At 44.3% G+C, this 18,379-nt stretch overlaps 1 protein-coding gene across 1 annotated transcript; it reads right to left on the bottom strand.

Moving 5' to 3' along the window:
• Window positions 1–3,437: 3,437 nt before the first annotated feature.
• On the bottom strand, window positions 3,438–12,586 carry TPGS1 (tubulin polyglutamylase complex subunit 1). The gene is made up of 2 exons (XM_060785076.2): window positions 12,189–12,586; window positions 3,438–4,897 (listed from the first exon to the last, which is right to left on the bottom strand). Exons 1-2 carry the CDS (start codon window positions 12,569–12,571, stop codon window positions 4,366–4,368), a joined length of 915 nt encoding a protein of 304 aa, XP_060641059.2. The 5' UTR covers window positions 12,572–12,586; the 3' UTR covers window positions 3,438–4,365.
• Window positions 12,587–18,379: the final 5,793 nt, after the last annotated feature.

Raw genomic sequence — 18,379 nt, 5'->3', positions numbered from 1 at the left:
ATACAAACAATCTACAAACCCACCAAGAAAATCCAACAAATGCTACGTTCAGCAAAGGACAAGAGGGATCCTCTCACCTCTGCAGGAGTCTACCGTATACCATGCAGCTGTGGACAAGTCTACATAGGGACCACCAAACGCAGCAGTATTGCCCAAACACGAATCAAGGAACATGAAAGGCACTGCAGACTACTTCAACCAGAGAAGTCAGCCATAGCAGAGCACCTGATGAACCAGCCTGGACACAGCATATTATTTGAGAACACAGAAATGCTGGACCACACCAACAATGTCTCTGTGTCAGACTACACAGAGAAGCCATTGAAATACACAAGAATGTGGACAATTTCAACAGAAAGGAAGAGACCAGGAAAATGAACAAAATCTGGCTACCAGTATTAAAAAACTCTAAAATTACAACAGCAAAACAGCAGAGAGGAAACAACCAGGCACATCTTAACACCTCTCAACAAAAGGTTTTCCCAGGCTCAGGCAGGCCTTCAAATGCTAATGAAGGTGATCAGCTGAAACATTCACACCTAGCTCTAGCAGGGAAGAGCTCCTTGCCCCACCCCAGCCGTTCCACGATATATAAACCCATTGTCCTATTTCCAACAGACCTCACTACCTCTGAGGATGCTTGCCATAGATGCAGGCGAAACGTCAGGAGAGAATGCCTCTAGAACATGGCCATATAGCCCACAAAAACCCACAAGAACCTAGTGATTCCAGCCATGAAAGCCTTCGACAATACAAAGTTAATAATAATAATAATAATAATAATAATAATAATATTACGAGCCATCCCGTGCCACACGTTGCTGTGGCCCAGTCTGGTGATCTGGAAAATAAAGTAATGAGAATGTGTCGGTTTCTAATTTATTATTTATTTATTTATTATTTGAACTTATATGCCGCCACTCCCCTGGGACTCGGAGCGGCTCACAAGAATGGCTAAAATCTAACAAAATTTAAAAGCAATTTAAAAATAGCAATATCAAACATTAAAAGCCTGTCGAAACAGGTATGTCTTATATGCCCTGCGGAAAGCTGGTAAGTCCCGCAAGGCACGGACTTCAGGTGGCAAAGTATTCCAGAGTGATGGTGCCACTGCTGTGAAGGCTCTGCGTCTGGTTGCTATTAGACGAAAGGTCTTGACACTGGGGACTTCCAATAGATCTTGGTCCTCAGAACGGAGGGATCTCTGGGGTTGGTAGGGGGTGAGGCGGTCCCTCAGATACATCGGCCCCAAACCATGCAAGGCCTTAAAGGTGAGTACCATCACTTTGAAAGTGATCCGGTGCTCAATTGGTAACCAATGCAGCTGTAGTAAGATTGGTGTTATGTGGCATCTCATCGGAATTCCCGCAAGAAGCCGAGCAGCTGCATTTTGTACCAACTTGAGCTTCCGGATCACCGACAGAGGAAGGCCAATGTAGAGGGCGTTACAGTAGTCCAGTCTTGAGATGACCGTGGCCTGGATCACCGTAGCTAGGTCGTCCCTGGACAGGTAGGGGGCCAGCCGTCTAGCCTGCCGCAGATGAAAGAAGGCGGTTCTGCTAACGGCGGATACCTGGGCCTCCATCGTCAGCAGAGGGTCCAAAAGGACTCCTAGAGTCTTTACCAATGATGACGGGCGTAGCGCCCTGCCATCCAGGGTAGGCAACTGGATGTCCCCATTGCCCAGTCAACCCAGCCATAGGATCTCCGTCTTTGCTGGATTCACCCCTAATATATATGTAATGTCTTTATGCTTGTGAGTAAACTACTTCTTGTTGTTTTTTTGTCAGTGTTGATGTGGAGATTGCCTGGTTTGCCTACTCTGGAACATGTAACATATCATTGTCCTTCTTTAAGGGTCCCTTTCAAATCTATGGTATTATGTCTGTCATATACATATATGTGTGTGAATCATGTATATCTATATCTATGGCTGTATAGCTCTCTGTCAGGAGGGCTTTGATTATGTTTTCTTGTCCTGGTGAGGGGAGGTGGACTGGATGGCATTAAGGCAGCATTTCACAACCTGGGAGTTAGCACCCCGGGGGGAGGGGGTTGTGAGGAGGTGTCAGAAGTGTTGCCAAAGACCACCAGAAAATACAGTATTTTCTGTTGGTTGTGGGGGTTCTGTATGGGAGGTTTGGCCCAATTCTATCGTTGGTGGGGTTCGGAATGTTCTTTTATTGTAGGTGAACTATAAATCCCAGCAACTAGAACTCTCAAATGTCAAGGTCTATTTCCCCCAAACTCCAAATATTCATATTTGGGCATATGGAATATTCGTGCCAAGTTTGGTCCAAATCTATCATTGTTTGAGTCCACAGTGCTCTCTGGATGTGGGTGAACTACAACTCCCAAATTCAAGGTCAGTGTCCACCAAACCCTTCTAGTGTTTTCTGTTGGTCATGGGAGTCCTGTATGCCACATTTGGTTCAATTCCATCATTGGTGGAGTTCAGAATGCTCTTTGATTGTAGGTGAACTATAAATCCCAGCAACTACAACTCCCAAATGACAAAATCAATTGTTTGAGTGAAAGACATACATTGGGTTGTTAGGTATATGCTGTCCAAATTTAGTGTTAATTTCTTCCAGTGCTTTTTGAGTTCTGTTAATCCCACAAACAAACATTATTATATAGATTGTGTATGTATATATACACACATATACATACGAGCACACATGTATGCTCTCTGGAGGCAGGTGCTTCGCAAAATAGACCATACATTTTAAATATACTGGTGTATCTATATACACACACACATAGTATATATATATATATATAAACACACACACCTCTACATATGAACACACACACACATATATATATATATATGAATATACACAAGGCAATATATATATATACATACATACATATGTGCATCTATATGATTTATTTTTTGTGTCAGGAGCAACTTGAGAAACTGCAAGTCGCTTCTGGCGTGAGAGAATTGGCCATCTGCAAGGACGCTGACCGGGGACACCCGTTTTTTTTTTATGTTTTACCATCCTGTGGGAGAGTTATTTCATGTCCCTGCATGAGTAGCTGGAGCTGGCAGAGGGAGCTCAACCCACACTCCCCGGATTTGAACTGCTGACCTGTCGGTTAGCAATCCTGCCGGCACAAGGGTTTAATCCATTGTGCCACCGGGCGCTCCATCTATATATGATCATATATGAACATACATACATATATATCCTTGTGTGTGTTCATATATATGTTCATATGATTATATATATACATTTATCTTCATATATATATGAGTAGATACATATGTTCATGTATTTATATACACATGTATGTTCATGTGTGCTTGTGTATATATGTATGTTCATGTACACACACATATATATATATTATGCAAGCCCGCGCACACACACACACACATATATATATATGAGGGAGGAAAGTGAAACAAGGAAGTTTACTAGTCAAAGTTTTGTTAATGGAGATATATCTTTATAAATAGTGAAGGCACATATACACCCACGTACATACACAATACAAAGATATCAAATGCACTCTGCCAAACATTTCATGCATCCAATGAGGGTTTGTGTTGAAAACATGATTGGGTATAGAAACTTCCTATCATTTCCGTGTTATTTCTGCTTCTGGTATCAACATGTCTATTTAAGATGCAATGGCAGGAAGCATCTGTTAACCTGCACTTTCAAGAGATTCCACTGTCTGAAATCCTAAATGAGAGCTATTTGCAATATAATGCTTTTCTTCCAGGTCCTACTCAGCACTGGACAAAATGCCTGCATATTCCTATTAGTTTGCTTCTTAAATGTCCTTAAGGATGTGGCCTCAAAGGGCTGTCGTTGCTTCCGGTGATAGAAAAGAAATCTTGGGATGCACCTGTGCTGTAGAATGAATGCCCTTTAACTGCCTTGGCTCGATGCTATGGAATCATGGCGGCTGTCGTTTGACAAGGTTGTGAGCTTCTCTGCAAAAGGATGCTGATGCCTCACCAAACTACAAATCCCAGGATGGCATAGCGTTAGTCATGGCAATTAAATTAGAAATGAGGTCCCTCAAAGAGGAGCTCCAGAATTTCTTGAAGCAGCTTTCCCTTTTGCTTTGGCTCAGCACTAAGATTGCTGAATGATGCAAATCTAATGCGCACCCCAATTTTGGCAAAGAAACCATGCTTAAGACAACACATACACGTTTGCAGTATAAATCATCCTAATTTAAATCTTGCCATCATTTTTCTGCTCAACACACAGTTTGGCCCAAGCAGGCCACTCGACTCAGTCCGGCTGGAAGAGCTTGAGCGAAGGCACACATTATATAAGCCCATTCGCCCATCCAAATCCTTACCCCCCCCCCCCCCAATGAAATGTCCGAACCAAGTGCTCAATTCACGGCTTTCACTTTGGAGAGGAAGACGGATGCAGCCCTGCGAAGGAACTCCTCCTTCTTCATGGCCATTCCGCCACCTTTCCTCTCCGCCAAAGCTATGTCCATGGCAAGTGCCAAGCGGTCCGGGCCCAGTGTGCAGCCTGCCTCCAAGTATCGGACAGGAAGGGCAGCAGTGCTGGGACGCAAGGCCTCCTCCAAGGCGCCGAGGACAGCCGCACAGACCCGTTTGTCTGCACCGCCAGAGCCACCCAGGGCGTCGTATAAGGTGTCCGCTTTGGCCACGAACTCGAGGAGAACAAGACAGGTGAGGGCCCCGTAGCGGAAGAGGTCGAAGGACACAGCCTCGTGCTCCCGGCACAGGAGCTTCCTCAGCAAGGACTGTGCCACCTCCTCTGGGAGGCCCATCTCGCGGCACAAGCGTCGCAGCAGCTCACTGTACACCTTCCCATTCACACCAGGCTTCTTGCGCTTGCCGGCTGTGCCCAGGCAGTCGTAAGCCATGCCCACATTGTTGTCGAAGGCCGTTCTAAAGAAGAGGAAAAACAGTTAGGAGCCAAGGCACAGGAAGAGAGAAGAGGCTGTCGGGGTCACCGAAGAGACTATGCTTAGACAGAAAAAAAGGAAATGCACAGATACAGGATGGGAAATGCCTGGCTCAACAGCAGAGTTACATGGGAAAAAGACCTTGGAATCTTTGTGGACAACAAATTGAACACGATCCAAGAGTGTGATGCAGCAGCTAAAAAAGCCGATGGGGTTTTGGGCTGCATCCAAAGGGGCATAATGTCCTGATCAAGTGACATCATGGTGCCTCTCTATTCAGGTTTGGTTAGACCTCTTTACCTGAAATAAAACTGTGTCCAATTTGGGGCACCACAGTTTAAAAGAGATACTGACTCTTAAGCTGGAAGGTGCCCAGAGAAAGAGGGTTACTAAAATGATCAAAGGCGTGGAGACCATGAATCCCTATAAGGAGCATCTTAAAGAACTTTTATGTATGTTTAGCCTTCAAAAGAGAAGGTTGAGAGGAGACATGAGAGCCATGTATAAATATCTGAAAGGATGTCATAAAAAAGAGGGAGGAGATTTGTTTTCTGCTGCCCTGGAGTCTAGGACTCAGTGGAGCCATGGGTTCAAATAACAGGAAACGAGATTCCACCTGAACATTAGGAAGAACTTCCTGACTGTAAGAGCTGTTCAATGTAATGGAACTCTCTGCCTCGGAATGTAGTGGAAGCTCCTTCCCCGGAAGCTTTTAAATAGAGCCTGGATGGTCATCTGTCAGGGGGGCTTGGATTGTGCTTTTCCTGCATGACAGGAAAGGGTTATACTGAATGGTCCTGGGGTTCTCTTCTACCTCTATTATTCTATGATTGCCAGGGATGGGAGACTTTAGCTGTGTCCCTCCAACTCCCAGAAGCCCTAGCCAGCTTGTCCAATAGTGAGGAATTATGGGAGATATGAGTCCAAAACACCTGTGTCTCAAAACACACCAGAGGACCAAAAGTTCCCACACAACACCATTTTAAAGATATTATTTTACTCTGTCACACTATCATCCAATGAAATTCTGGGAGGTGTAATCTCTCAAAACTTAAAATACTTAATGACCATCTCTGAATCTCCCACACTTAAAATGGATGCGAGGGTGATGGCCACCTTAGAGTCCTATTTATTATTTATTTATTTATTTGCTTCATTTCTATACCGCGTTTCTCAGCCTTATTAGGCGACTCAATGCGGTTTCCTAGACTTGGAAGAGACCCCAAAGGCCATCCAGTTCAACCCAAGAAGTCACCATCCAATCCCTCCTGAGAGATTGCCAGAATGAGGCCGCACAAATGCATAGCAGTCAGGGGCATTAGTCTTTGTAGCCCAGAAGGAGGCAAGCAGCACAAAGCTAATGACAATTATAATATGCTATTTAATTGCATTGCCTTTTCAGTATGAGGCACTTAGGGTCTCGGAGAAAAAAGCAGGATAATAATAATAATATACTATTCAATTGTATTGTTTTTTTCAGTATGAGGGACTTTGAGTCTCTGGAGAAAAAAAACAGAATAATAATAATAAATCATTTGGTTGTATTGTTTTTTTCAGTATGCGGCACTTTGGATTTTGGAGAAAAAAGCAGGATAACAACAACAACAAACTACTTAATTGGGTTGCTGTGAGTTTTCTGAGCTGTCTGGCCATGTTCCAAAAGTATTATCTCCTGACATTTCGCCCACATCTATGGCAGGCATCCTCAGATGCTGTGAAGTCTGTTGGAAACTAGGCAAGTGAGGTTTATATATCTGTGGAATGTCCAGGGTGGGAGAAAGAACTCTTGTCTGTTGGAGGCAAGTGTAAATGTTGCAATTTGCCACCTTGATTAGCATTTAATGGCCTTGTAACTTCAAATTTATTTTTTTATTATTTTTTTATTTTTTTTAAAAATTTTTTATTATTATTATTGTATAACACATAGAAACATACCATCTTTGAAAATAACATTCAAAATACCAGTTTTTTCCCCAATCCCGCCACCAGCACACCCCCCCCCCCCCCCCCGGGAACAAATAAATACTTTAGCTGTGTTTATTACAATTGTTCAATCATGAGAATAGTTTTGTTCAACGCCGTATATTTATCTTTCCCCTTTATTCTATATATGAGACCCTTCCATTTTGCTTTCCATGTCTTTTTGCTTTGACCCGTTATATAGTAACTTTTCCTTTCGCTAATACAGTATAATCTTGAAGAAGGTAATCTGCTAAATATTTGTACCAGGTTTTTGTATCCCATTTCTTGTGGTCTTTCCAGCCCAGGGCCACTGAGGCTTTAATTCCCTCTATCATATGTTTTATTATTTCCTCACTTTCCTTATATTCCTCTTTATTTTCGAATTTCTGAGTGAAAAATTGGGCCTTATTCCATTCTATCTTGATCCCTAATAGCTCCTCCATTTCTTTCCTGATTATTTCTTGGAACTTTTGGATTTTTTCACATTCCCACCACATATGGGCATATGTTCCTATTTTACCACAGTTGTGCCAACATAATTTTGGGCACGTTTTTGTGATATGCGCCAGTTGCACAGGAGTTCTGTACCATTTTGTCAATATTTTTCGTTGCATTTCTTTAATCTTTAGGTGTTTTATTTTATTGATTGAATTAATCCAATTGTTATTTATTATTTATTTACTGTATTTGTATACCGCCTTTATCAACCTTTCGGCGACTCAAGGCAGTTTCCAACAAAACAGTATACATAGTATCATAAAACAATTTAAAACATTACAATTACATAAACCATAACAACAATAAAAACAACATCACTAGCGTCTCCTTATTGTCAAGCATTATCCAATTCCATCGTCCATTGTCAATTTCCTATGTCATTTATCCATATCCGTTACTCTGTGTTTGTGAACGCTTGCTCAAACAACCACGTTTTGACTTGCTTCCGAAACGTTAAGAGGGAGGGAGCAGATCTAATCGCTCTAGGGAGGGCATTCCATAGCTGAGGGGCCACCGCTGAGAAGGCCCTGTCTCTCATCCCCGCCAGGCGTACCTGTGATGGGGGCAGGGCTGAGAGCAGAGCCTCTCCGGACGATCTCAAGGTTCTAGATGGTTCATAAGGGGAGATACGTTCGGAGAGGTAAGTTGGGCCAGAACCGTTTAGGGCTTTATAGGTTAAAACCAACACTTTGAATTGTGCCCGGTAGCAAACTGGCAGCCAGTGGAGTTGGCGCAACAGGGGGGTTGTATGCTCCCTGAGAGCCGCTCCAGTCAGCAATCTGGCTGCTGTCTGTTGGACCAGTTGAAGCTTCCGGACAGTTTTCAGAGGCAACCCCATGTAGAGAGTGTTGCAGTAGTCTATACGGGATGTAACGAGAGCGTGGACTACCGTGGCCAAGTCAGACTTCCCAAGCCTGGCTGCTTCCTGCCTGGGGGAATCCTTTGTTATTAAATGCTAATCAAGGTGGCCAGTTGCAACATTCACGCTTGCTTCCAACAGACAAGAGTTCCTTCTCCCACCATGGACATTCCACAGATAAATAAACCTCACTTGCCTAGTTTCCAACAGACCTCGCAACTTCTGAGGATCCCTGCCATAGATGTGGGTGAAATGTCAGGAGAAAGCCTGGAAAACTCACAGAAACCTAGTGATTCCGGCCATGAAAGCCTTCAACAACACATTACTACACTTAATTATATTGCTGAAAACAGTATAACGCACTTTGGATCTCTAAAAAAAGCAGGATACTAATAATAATAATAATAATAATAATAATAATAATAAATTGTATTGCTTTTTCAGAACGAGGAACTTCAGGTCTCTGAGAAAAAAGCAAAATAATAATAAAAAATAATAACGAGAATAATAAGAATAATAAGAATATACTATTTAATTGGATTGCTTTTCCAGTATGAGGCGCTTTGGGTCTCTGAGAAAAAAGGCAGGATGGCCCCTAAATCCTCGATTTCCTCTTCAATAATAATATTAATATAATAGTATTATATCAATATATTAATATATATTGTATAATTAGTATTATTATCTGTATATAATATTATTCATAACATTACATATTATTAATATATAATATGAATATCATAATATTAATACAATATGTTGTAAGACACGGACCCACAAGGGCCAGAAAAATAGTACAGGTCAATAACTGGCTTAGAAAATGGTGTCAGGAGGAACTCTTTGGCTTCCTCAACCATGGCCTGCTTTTCCAGGAGGATGGCCTACTGGCAAGGGATGGGGTGCATCTCACACAAGTAGGAAAACACCTTTTTGCTCACAGACTCGCAAACCTCATTAGACGCACTTTAAACTAGGTCCACCGGGGGAGGGGGACAACAGCCTTGCAAACACTACTTTACCCATAATGTCTGGGAATCGCCAGAAGGCTAAACGGAAGGCTGCACAAACACAACGAGGACCAAGTACCGAAAGCACAATAATCCCAATTAAACAGCTCAAGGGAAGATCTCAGAGGCTCACATGTCTTTACACTAATGCACAGAGCATGGGAAATAAACAAGACGAACTCCAACTTTTAGCACAACACCACAAATATGATATCATAGGCATCACTGAAACCTGGTGGGATGACTCCTATCGCTGGAATGTAGACATCGAGGGCTATAACCTCTTTCACAGAAACCAAACAAAGGGGAGAGGAGGCGGAGTAGCCTTACATGTCAAAAACTGTTACACTGCAGAAGAGATGCAAGACAGCAATCCGGGAAACCAGCTTGAAAGCATCTGGATAAGAATCAAGGGAACTGAGACTCAAAAAGATGTCGTTGTAGGCATCTACTACAGACCCCCAAGCCAGGAGGAAGAACTTGATGAAGTCTTCTGCCAACAGTTGACCAAACAGGCACAGAGAAGAGATGTAGTAGTCATGGGCGATTTCAACTATCCCGATATTTGCTGGAAAACAAACTCGGCCAAGAGTACAAGGTCTAACAAATTCCTCGCTTGCCTTGCAGACAATTTCATGGTCCAGAAGGTAGAAGAGGCAACAAGGGGATTGGCTACTCTTGATCTCATCCTAACAAATGCGGAGGACCTGATCGATGCGGTCGAAGTGGTAGGATCCTTAGGGGCAAGTGACCATGTGCTCCTGCAATTTGAGGTACAAAGGAAGGCCGAAACTAAGACAAGTCAAACCCGCATTTTGGACTTTAGGAGAGCTGATTTCCAAAAAATGAAGGAAACGCTGAGCAGCATTCCGTGGACACAGATACTAAAAGACAAGGGAGTTACGGATGGATGGGAATTTCGCAAGAGTGAAATACGCAATTGCAAACCGTGCCAACAAAGAGAAAAAATAGGACAAGTGCAAAGAAGCCAGAATGGATGTCCAAAGAACTTCTAACTGTGCTAAGACACAAAAGAGACATGCACAAGAAGTGGAAAAAGGGAGAAATCACCAAAGAAGAATTCAAACAAATAGCCAACACCTGTAGGGAAAAGGTCCACAAGGCTAAAGCAAAAAACGAGCTCAGACTTGCCAGGGACATTAAAAACAATAAAAAGGGCTTCTATTCTTATGTCAGTAGAAAAAGGAAAAACAAGGAGGCGATAGGGCCTCTTCGAGGAGAAGATGGGGCAATGCTGACAGGGGATAGGGAAAAGGCAGAACTACTTAATGCCTTCTTTGCCTCGGTCTTCTCACAAAAAGAGAGTCTTCAACCTCAGCAAGATGGAGTGGACATGGATTTATCAAAAACAAGTCATGCCAGACTAATCTGATCTCTTTTTTCGATAGAGTTACAAGCTGGGTAGATGCGGGAAATGCCGTGGATGTAGCGTAACTGGATTTCAGTAAGGCCTTCGACAAGGTCCCCCATGACCTTCTGGCAAGGAAACTAGTCCAATGTGGGCTAGGCAAAACTACGGTGAGGTGGATCTGTAATTGGTTAAATGGACGAACCCAGAGGGTGCTCACCAATGCTTCCTCTTAATCTTGGAAAGAAGTAACAAGTGGAGTGCCGCAGGGTTCCATCCTGGGCCCGGTCCTGTTCAACATCTTTATTAATTACTTGGATGAAGGGTTAGAAGGCATGATCATCAGGTTTGCAGACGACACCAAATTGGGAGGGATAGCCAATACTCCAGAGGACAGGAGCAGGATTCAAAATGATCTTGACAGATTAGAGAAATGGGCCAAAACTAACAAAATGAAGTTCAACAGTGACAAATGCAAGATACTCCACTTTGGCAGAAAAAATGAAATGCAAAGATACAGAATGGGGGACAATGCCTGGCTCGAGAGCAGTACGTGTGAAAAAGATCTTGGAGTCCTCGTGGACAACAAGTTAAACATGAGCCAACAATGTGATGTGGCGGCAAAAAAAGCCAATGGGATTTTGGCCTGCATCAAGAGGAGCATAGTGTCTGGATCTAGGGAAGTCATGCTACTCCTCTATTCCGCTTTGGTTAGACCACATCTGGAATATTGTGTCCAATTCTGGGCACCACAATTCAAGAGAGATATTGACAAGCTGGAATGTGTCCAGAGAAGAGCGACTAAAATGATAAAAGGTCTGGAGAACAAGCCCTCTGGAGAACAAGCCCGGCTTAAGGAGCTGGGCATGTTTAGCCTGAAGAAGGGAAGGCTGAGAGGAGATATGATAGCAATGTATAAATATGTGAGAGGAAGCCACAGGGAGGAGGGAGCAAGTTTGTTTTCTGCTTCCTTGGAGACTAGGACACGGAACAATGGCTTCAAACTACAAGAAAGGAGATTCCATCTGAACATTAGGAAGAACTTCCTGACTGTGAGAGCCGTTCAGCAGTGGAACTCTCTGCCCCGGAGTGTGGTGGAGGGTCCTTCTTTGGAAGCTTTTAAGCAGAGGCTGGATGGCCATCTGTCAGGGGTGATTTGAACGCAATATTCCTGCTTCTTGGCAGGGGGTTGGACTAGATGGCCCATGAGGTCTCTTCCAACTCTTTGATTCTATGATTCTATAATATAATGGTACTGTTCCAAATAGTATTATTATATATTATAATTAATATTCATATCAGTATATAATATTAACAATATTGTATGGTATTAACATATAATGTTATCATAATGCTAATGCAGTTATAATATAATGGTACTGTTCTAATTATTATTAATAACAGAAGTCTGTTACTGAAACTTCAAATCAAAAGCTAGGCTTTATAGTGGCCTCTGCCTGAAATAAAGAACTCCATGTCCCAAGCGACCCCGCGCTCCTGAGCCTGAGAACGGGCCAGCGCTTGGCCGCGTGGCATGCCGGGAGCTGCAGTCCGCTGTCTCAAGACAGTGGGCTCTTACCTGTGGGAGTGGTGGGCCAGGCCCAAGGCCCAGGTGGCGCGGTCGAGACGAAGCTGGAGCTGTCGGGGAAGGTCTCCGGCGTCGGCCTCGTCCGCCTCGGCGCTGCTCTGGGCCAGCTTCTCGAAGTAGGCCGCGAGGAAAGGCACCGGCTCCTCCGGCCTTGCTTCGAGCACCTTCAAGAAGGCCGCGCGAACCATGTCAGTGACGCCGGCTTCTAGGAGGAAACAGGCCGCGCTGTGCCCGCCGGGGACCCCATTTGCCGCAACCGCCGGCCGGCTTGGGTCGCCTCCCGCCGCAGCCGGAGACGTACGCCGCTTCTCAGTGGCCGCCATTTTTTCTAAGGGCGCGGCCGCCATCTTTAATCCGGGCCCTTCCGCCGCCATATTGGGTGAGGCTCACGTCGGGCAAATACCGAACTCCGGCAGCGCCATCTTGCTTGCGGGCAGCCATTCAGGAGCCCGCTATGGAAACCTGCAGGGGGCGGGGTTTTTTTCCCCCCCCTAAGGTATTTTTTTCTTCCTCTAGAAATTGGAACTTTCACATGATGTTCAAATGCATACACAATATAATCTTCTCTTCTATATAAATAAAAATGTAATGTGGGATTAACAGAACTCAAAAACCACTGGGGGAATTGACACCAAATTTGGACGGCATACACCCTGGGGAAGGCAATGGCAAACCACTCCAGTATCCTTGCCAAGAAAACTAAATGGACCAGTACAACCAGAGATATGTCGGTATGCCATTGGAAGATGGGACTCCCAGGTCGGAAGATGGCCAAAATGCTACTGGGGAGGAGCAGAGGATAAGTTCAACTAGCCCCAGATGTGATGACGCAGCTAGCTCAAAGCCGAAAGGAAGGCTAGCGGCCGACGGTACTGGAGGCAAACGACGAATCCGATGCTCTAAAGATCAACACACCATAGGAACCTGGAATGTAAGATCTATGAGCCAGGGCAAATTGGATGTTGTTATTGGCGAGATGTCAAGACTAAAGATAGACATTCTGGGGGTCAGCGAACTGAAATGGACTGGAATGGGCCACTTCACATCAGATGACCACCAGATCTACTACTGCGGACAAGAGGAACATCGAAGAAATGGAGTAGCCTTCATAATTAATAAGAAATTCGCTAAAGCGGTGCTTGGATACAACCCAAAAAATGACAGAATGATCTCAATTCGAGTGCAAGGAAAGCCTTTCAACATCACAGTGATCCAAATATACGCCCCAACCACAGCTGCTGAAGAAGCAGAAGTAGATCAGTTCTATGAGGATCTGCAGGACCTACTGGATAATACACCAAAAAGAGACATTATTTTCATTACAGGAGACTGGAATGCCAAGGTGGGAAGTCAAATGACAACTGGGATCACAGGCAAGCATGGTCTGGGAGAACAAAATGAAGCGGGACGCAGGCTGATAGAATTCTGCCAGGAAAACTCGCTGTGTATAACAAATACTCTCTTCCAACAACCTAAAAGACGGCTTTACACATGGACCTCACCAGACGGTCAACACCGAAATCAGATTGACTACATCCTTTGCAGCCAAAGGTGGCGGACATCCATCCAGTCCGTGAAAACAAGACCTGGGGCTGACTGTAGCTCAGATCACGAACTTCTTATTGCCCAATTTAGAATAAAACTAAAGAGATCAGGGAAAATACACAGACCAGTTAGATATGATCTCACTAACATTCCTAGCGAATATACAGTGGAAGTGAAGAACAGATTTGAAGGACTAGATTTAGTAAACAGAGTCCCAGAAGAACTATGGACAGAAGTCCGCGACATTGTTCAGGAGGCGGCAACAAAGTACGTTCCAAAGAAAAAGAAAACCAAGAAGGCAAAATGGTTGTCTGCTGAGACACTGGAAGTAGCCCAAGAAAGGAGGAAAGCAAAAGGAAACAGGGATAAGGGGAGATATGCCCAGTTAAATGCGCAATTCCAGAGGTTAGCCAGAAGAGATAAGGAACTATTTTTAAATAAGCAATGCATGGAAGTGGAAGAAGACAACAGAATAGGAAGGACAAGAGACCTCTTCCAGAAAATTAGAAACATTGGAGGTAAATTTCAGGCAAAAATTGGCATGATAAAAAACAAAGATGGCAGGGACCTAACAGAAGCTGAAGAGATCAAGAGAAGGTGGCGAGACTATACAGAAGATCTGTATAGGAAGGATAATAATATTGAGGATAGTTTTGACGGTGTGGTGAATGAATTAGAACCAGACATCCTGAGGAGTGAGGTTGAATGGGCCTTAAAAAGCATTGCTAACAACAAGGCAGCAGGAGACGACGGGATCCCAGCTGAACTGTTTAAAATCTTAAAAGATGATGCTGTCAAGGTGATGCATGCCATCTGCCAGCAAATATGGAAAACACAAGAATGGCCATCAGACTGGAAAAAATCAACTTATATCCCCATACCAAAAAAGGGAAATGCGAAAGACTGCTCAAACTTCCGTACAGTGGCCCTTATTTCTCATGCCAGTAAGGTAATGCTCAAGATCCTGCAAGGAAGACTCCAGCAATACATGGAGCGAGAGTTGCCAGATGTTCAAGCTGGGTTTAGAAAAGGTAGAGGAACGAGAGACCAGATTGCCAATATCCGCTGGATAATGGAGAAAGGCAGGGAGTTTCAGAAAAACATCTACTTCTGCTTCATTGACTATTCTAAAGCCTTTGACTGTGTGGATCATAATAAATTGTGGCAAGTTCTTAGTGGGATGGGCATCCCAAGCCACCTTGTCTCTCTCCTGAGGAATCTGTACAAGGACCAAGTCGCAACAGTCAGAACTGACCACGGAACAACAGACTGGTTCAAGATTGGGAAAGGCGAACGGCAAGGCAGCATACTCTCACCCAACCTTTTTAACTTGTATGCAGAACACATCATGCGATGTGCGGGGCTGGATGAATGCAAAGTTGGGGTGAAAATTGCTGGAAGAAACATTAACAACCTCAGATATGCAGATGACACCACTCTGATGGCCGAAAGCGAGGAGGAGCTGAGGAGCCTTCTAATCAAGGTGAAAGAAGAAAGCGCAAAAGCCGGGTTGCAGCTAAACGTCAAAAAAACCAAGATTATGGCAACAAGAATGATTGACAACTGGAAAATAGAGGGAGAAACCGTGGAGGCCATGACAGATTTTGTATTTCTAGGTGCAAAGATTACTGCAGATGCAGACTGTGGCCAGGAAATCAGAAGACGCTTACTTCTTGGGAGGAGAGCAATGTCCAGTCTCGATAAAATAGTAAAGAGTAGAGACATCAGACTGGCAACAAAGATCCGCCTAGTCAAAGCCATGGTATTCCCTGTAGTCACCTACGGATGTGAGAGCTGGACCTTAGGGAAGGCTGAGCGAAGGAAGATCGATGCTTTTGAGCTGTGGTGTTGGAGGAAAGTTCTGAGAGTGCCTTGGACTGCGAGAAGATCCAACCAGTCCATCCTCCAGGAAATAAAACCCGACAGCTCACTGGAGGGAAAGATACTAGAGACAAAGTTGAAGTACTTTGGCCACATCATGAGGAGACAGGAAAGCCTAGAGAAGACAATTATGCTGGGGAAAGTGGAAGGCAAAAGGAAGAGGGGCCGACCAAGGGCAAGATGGATGGATGGCATCCTTGAAGTGACTGGACTGACCTTGAGGGAGCTGGGGGTGGTAACGGCCGACAGGGAGCTCTGGCGTGGGCTGGTCCATGAGGTCACGAAGAGTCGGAGACGACTGAACGAATGAACAACAACAACACACCTAACAACCCAATATATGTCCTTCACTCAAAAAATTGAGTTTACATTTGGGAGTTGGAGTTGCTGGGATTTATAGTTCACCTACAATCAAAGAGCATTTTGAACTCCACCAATTATGGAATTGAACCAAATGTGGCACACAGGACTCCCTTGACCAACAGAAAACACTAGAAGGCTTTGGTGGGCATTGACCTTGGGTTTTGGAGTTGTAGTTCACCTACATATAGAGAGCACTGTGGACTCAAACAGTGATGGATCTGGACCACACTTGGCCCGAATACTCAAATGCCCAAATATAAACACAGATGGAGTTTGGGGAAAATAGAATATTGACATTTGGGAGTTGTAATTGCTGGGATTTGTAGTTCACCTACAATCACAGAGCATTCTGAACCCGACCAACGATAGAATTGGGCCAAACCTCCCACACAGAACTCCATGACCACCAGAGTGGGCCACAGCAACACGTGGCAGGGGACGGCTTGTAATATAATAAATTATTTGGGCTATACATTATTATATCCCTATATATATTAGTCCAATAATAATAATATTAATAATAAATCCCTATCTCTCAAAGGGAATTACAAATATCAGAGGAGGCTCCATTCCCCTTTGAGGGATAGGGATTTATTATTATCAATGTTATAATTATTGAACTAATATATTTAGGGATGTAATAATACATAAGTAAAGGTAAAGGTTTCCCCTTGACATTAAGTCTAGTTGAATCCTACTCGGTGCGGTGGTGATCATTTCCACTTCTAAGCTGAAGAGCCGGCGTTGTCTGTAGATCCCTCCAAGGTTGTGTGGACAGCATGGCTATATAGAGTGCTATTACCTTCCTGCTGAAGCGGTACCTATTGCATGTTTTCGAATATGAAGCGGTACTCATATTTGCATGTTTTCGAATATAATTGCATCTCAGTAGCAGTCACACCAGTCAGGGTGATATCTAGCTAGAATTTAGAGGCTCCCACCCAGGAGAGAGGAGCCCTTAGACCCACCAATGAGGATCCGGTACTCTGGTGAGCGAAGACAGAGACAGCCAAAGAGTTTTCCCTGATTTTTCCCAAATAAATCTCACCAAAGTTGAAGAAAAGCCACCGAGTTGTATTTATTTCGTCCAGCTGGTACGGATGTAAAATGCATTGCATGTATGTCGTCAGGAGAGACATACATGCAATGCATTTTAGTACATTTTTATAGAAAAACAGAGTTGTCAAAGTTCAAATTTCCCGCCCCCGCCCCTCAGCCGGCATTTCCCTGATTGGCTGTTGTCCTCAGCTGGAGGGGAGGCGCGACCGGCTTAGCTGCGCCTCAGCCAACCAAAAAACCAGCGCCGCTTCGGGCTCTCAGCCAATGGGAGCGGAGGAGGCGGTCCTTGTGAAGAACAATGAAGTGAATGTCCAGATGATTGAATTAAAATGACGATGTGTCCTAATGGCCAGCGTTAAATCAAAGAATAGATTCCTCAAGCCGGTCAGGTCTCTTGAAAGGTTGAGAAATGCAGATATGGCTGGCACAATCGCCAAGCCCTGGTATTTCCTGGTCGCAGATATTGGATCATCTTGTTATCTTATGGTTTTTCTCGGTCCATGGGGAAATGACAAAAGGGGGAAAAGCTGGGACATCCTGACTTCCCTTGAAAGCAGGTAGATGACTAGTTCACCAGGAAGCTCCCCTCAAGCGGTCCTGCTCTGAGACTTGAGGGGGCCGGGTTATTGTCATGCAATCAGTCTTTGTTTAAAACCTTGAATCAATAGGGATATGCCTTGGGAAATGGGCTACCCAAGGCTGATGTCAAGCTGGAGGTCACGAAAAGGTGGCTTCCCATATTTCATATACAGATATATACACAGGGGTCAGGGGAGATACATAAGGAATAATGAAGCATAAGGGAATTTCATATACACCCATCCCACCCACCAGAGTCCAAAAGAATAAGTTCATAAGCATGATATCATATCATCCCTTAACCATGAAAAAGGGGGTTCATAGGGCTTGGGGGAAAGTTCCATAAAGTTCTCAAAAGTTCTTGAAAATTTGGGAAAGCTGTTCGAAGTTACAAAAATCCAGAAAAGGCAAGTGGGAAAAGGTGTCCCAGTATCCACAGAGTCCTTATGGCCATCCACCAACGCTGAAGATCGAGATCCTTGGAGAGAATACAGATCCCTCCACACCAAGGACCAAGGCGGCCCGCCGACATCTTAGGGATCCCATGGGTTGACTGCGCCAGTTTCCCAGGATCAGCAGGCTCCTTGGACATCCACAAAATGGTGGCATCGAGGCAACGTCTTTGGAAAAATAGCTGGACTCCAGGTTGGGGTTTCAGAGGCAAAAAAAGGTTATTCCCGGGGTGGAAGGGGCAGCGGAGTGAAACCATGATAGCCATTAGTCTTAGAATTCTCCCAGGAGTAGATTGACACCAT

Source organism: Anolis sagrei, chromosome X (assembly GCF_037176765.1).
Source record: "Anolis sagrei isolate rAnoSag1 chromosome X, rAnoSag1.mat, whole genome shotgun sequence".
NCBI classification, from domain to species: domain Eukaryota; kingdom Metazoa; phylum Chordata; class Lepidosauria; order Squamata; family Dactyloidae; genus Anolis; species Anolis sagrei.
Note: the sequence above shows the minus strand (reverse complement) of the source record. Positions and strands in the feature narration are given on the sequence as shown.

Coding starts and splice junctions, on each gene's coding strand:
- TPGS1 (XM_060785076.2), bottom strand. CDS start 12,571: ATGGCGGCGGAAGGGCCCGGATTAAAGATGGCGGCCGCGCCCTTAGAA. Junction 4,898..12,188: donor CTGGCCCACCACTCCCACAG/GTAAGAGCCCAC, acceptor CCTCTTCTTTAG/AACGGCCTTCGACAACAATG.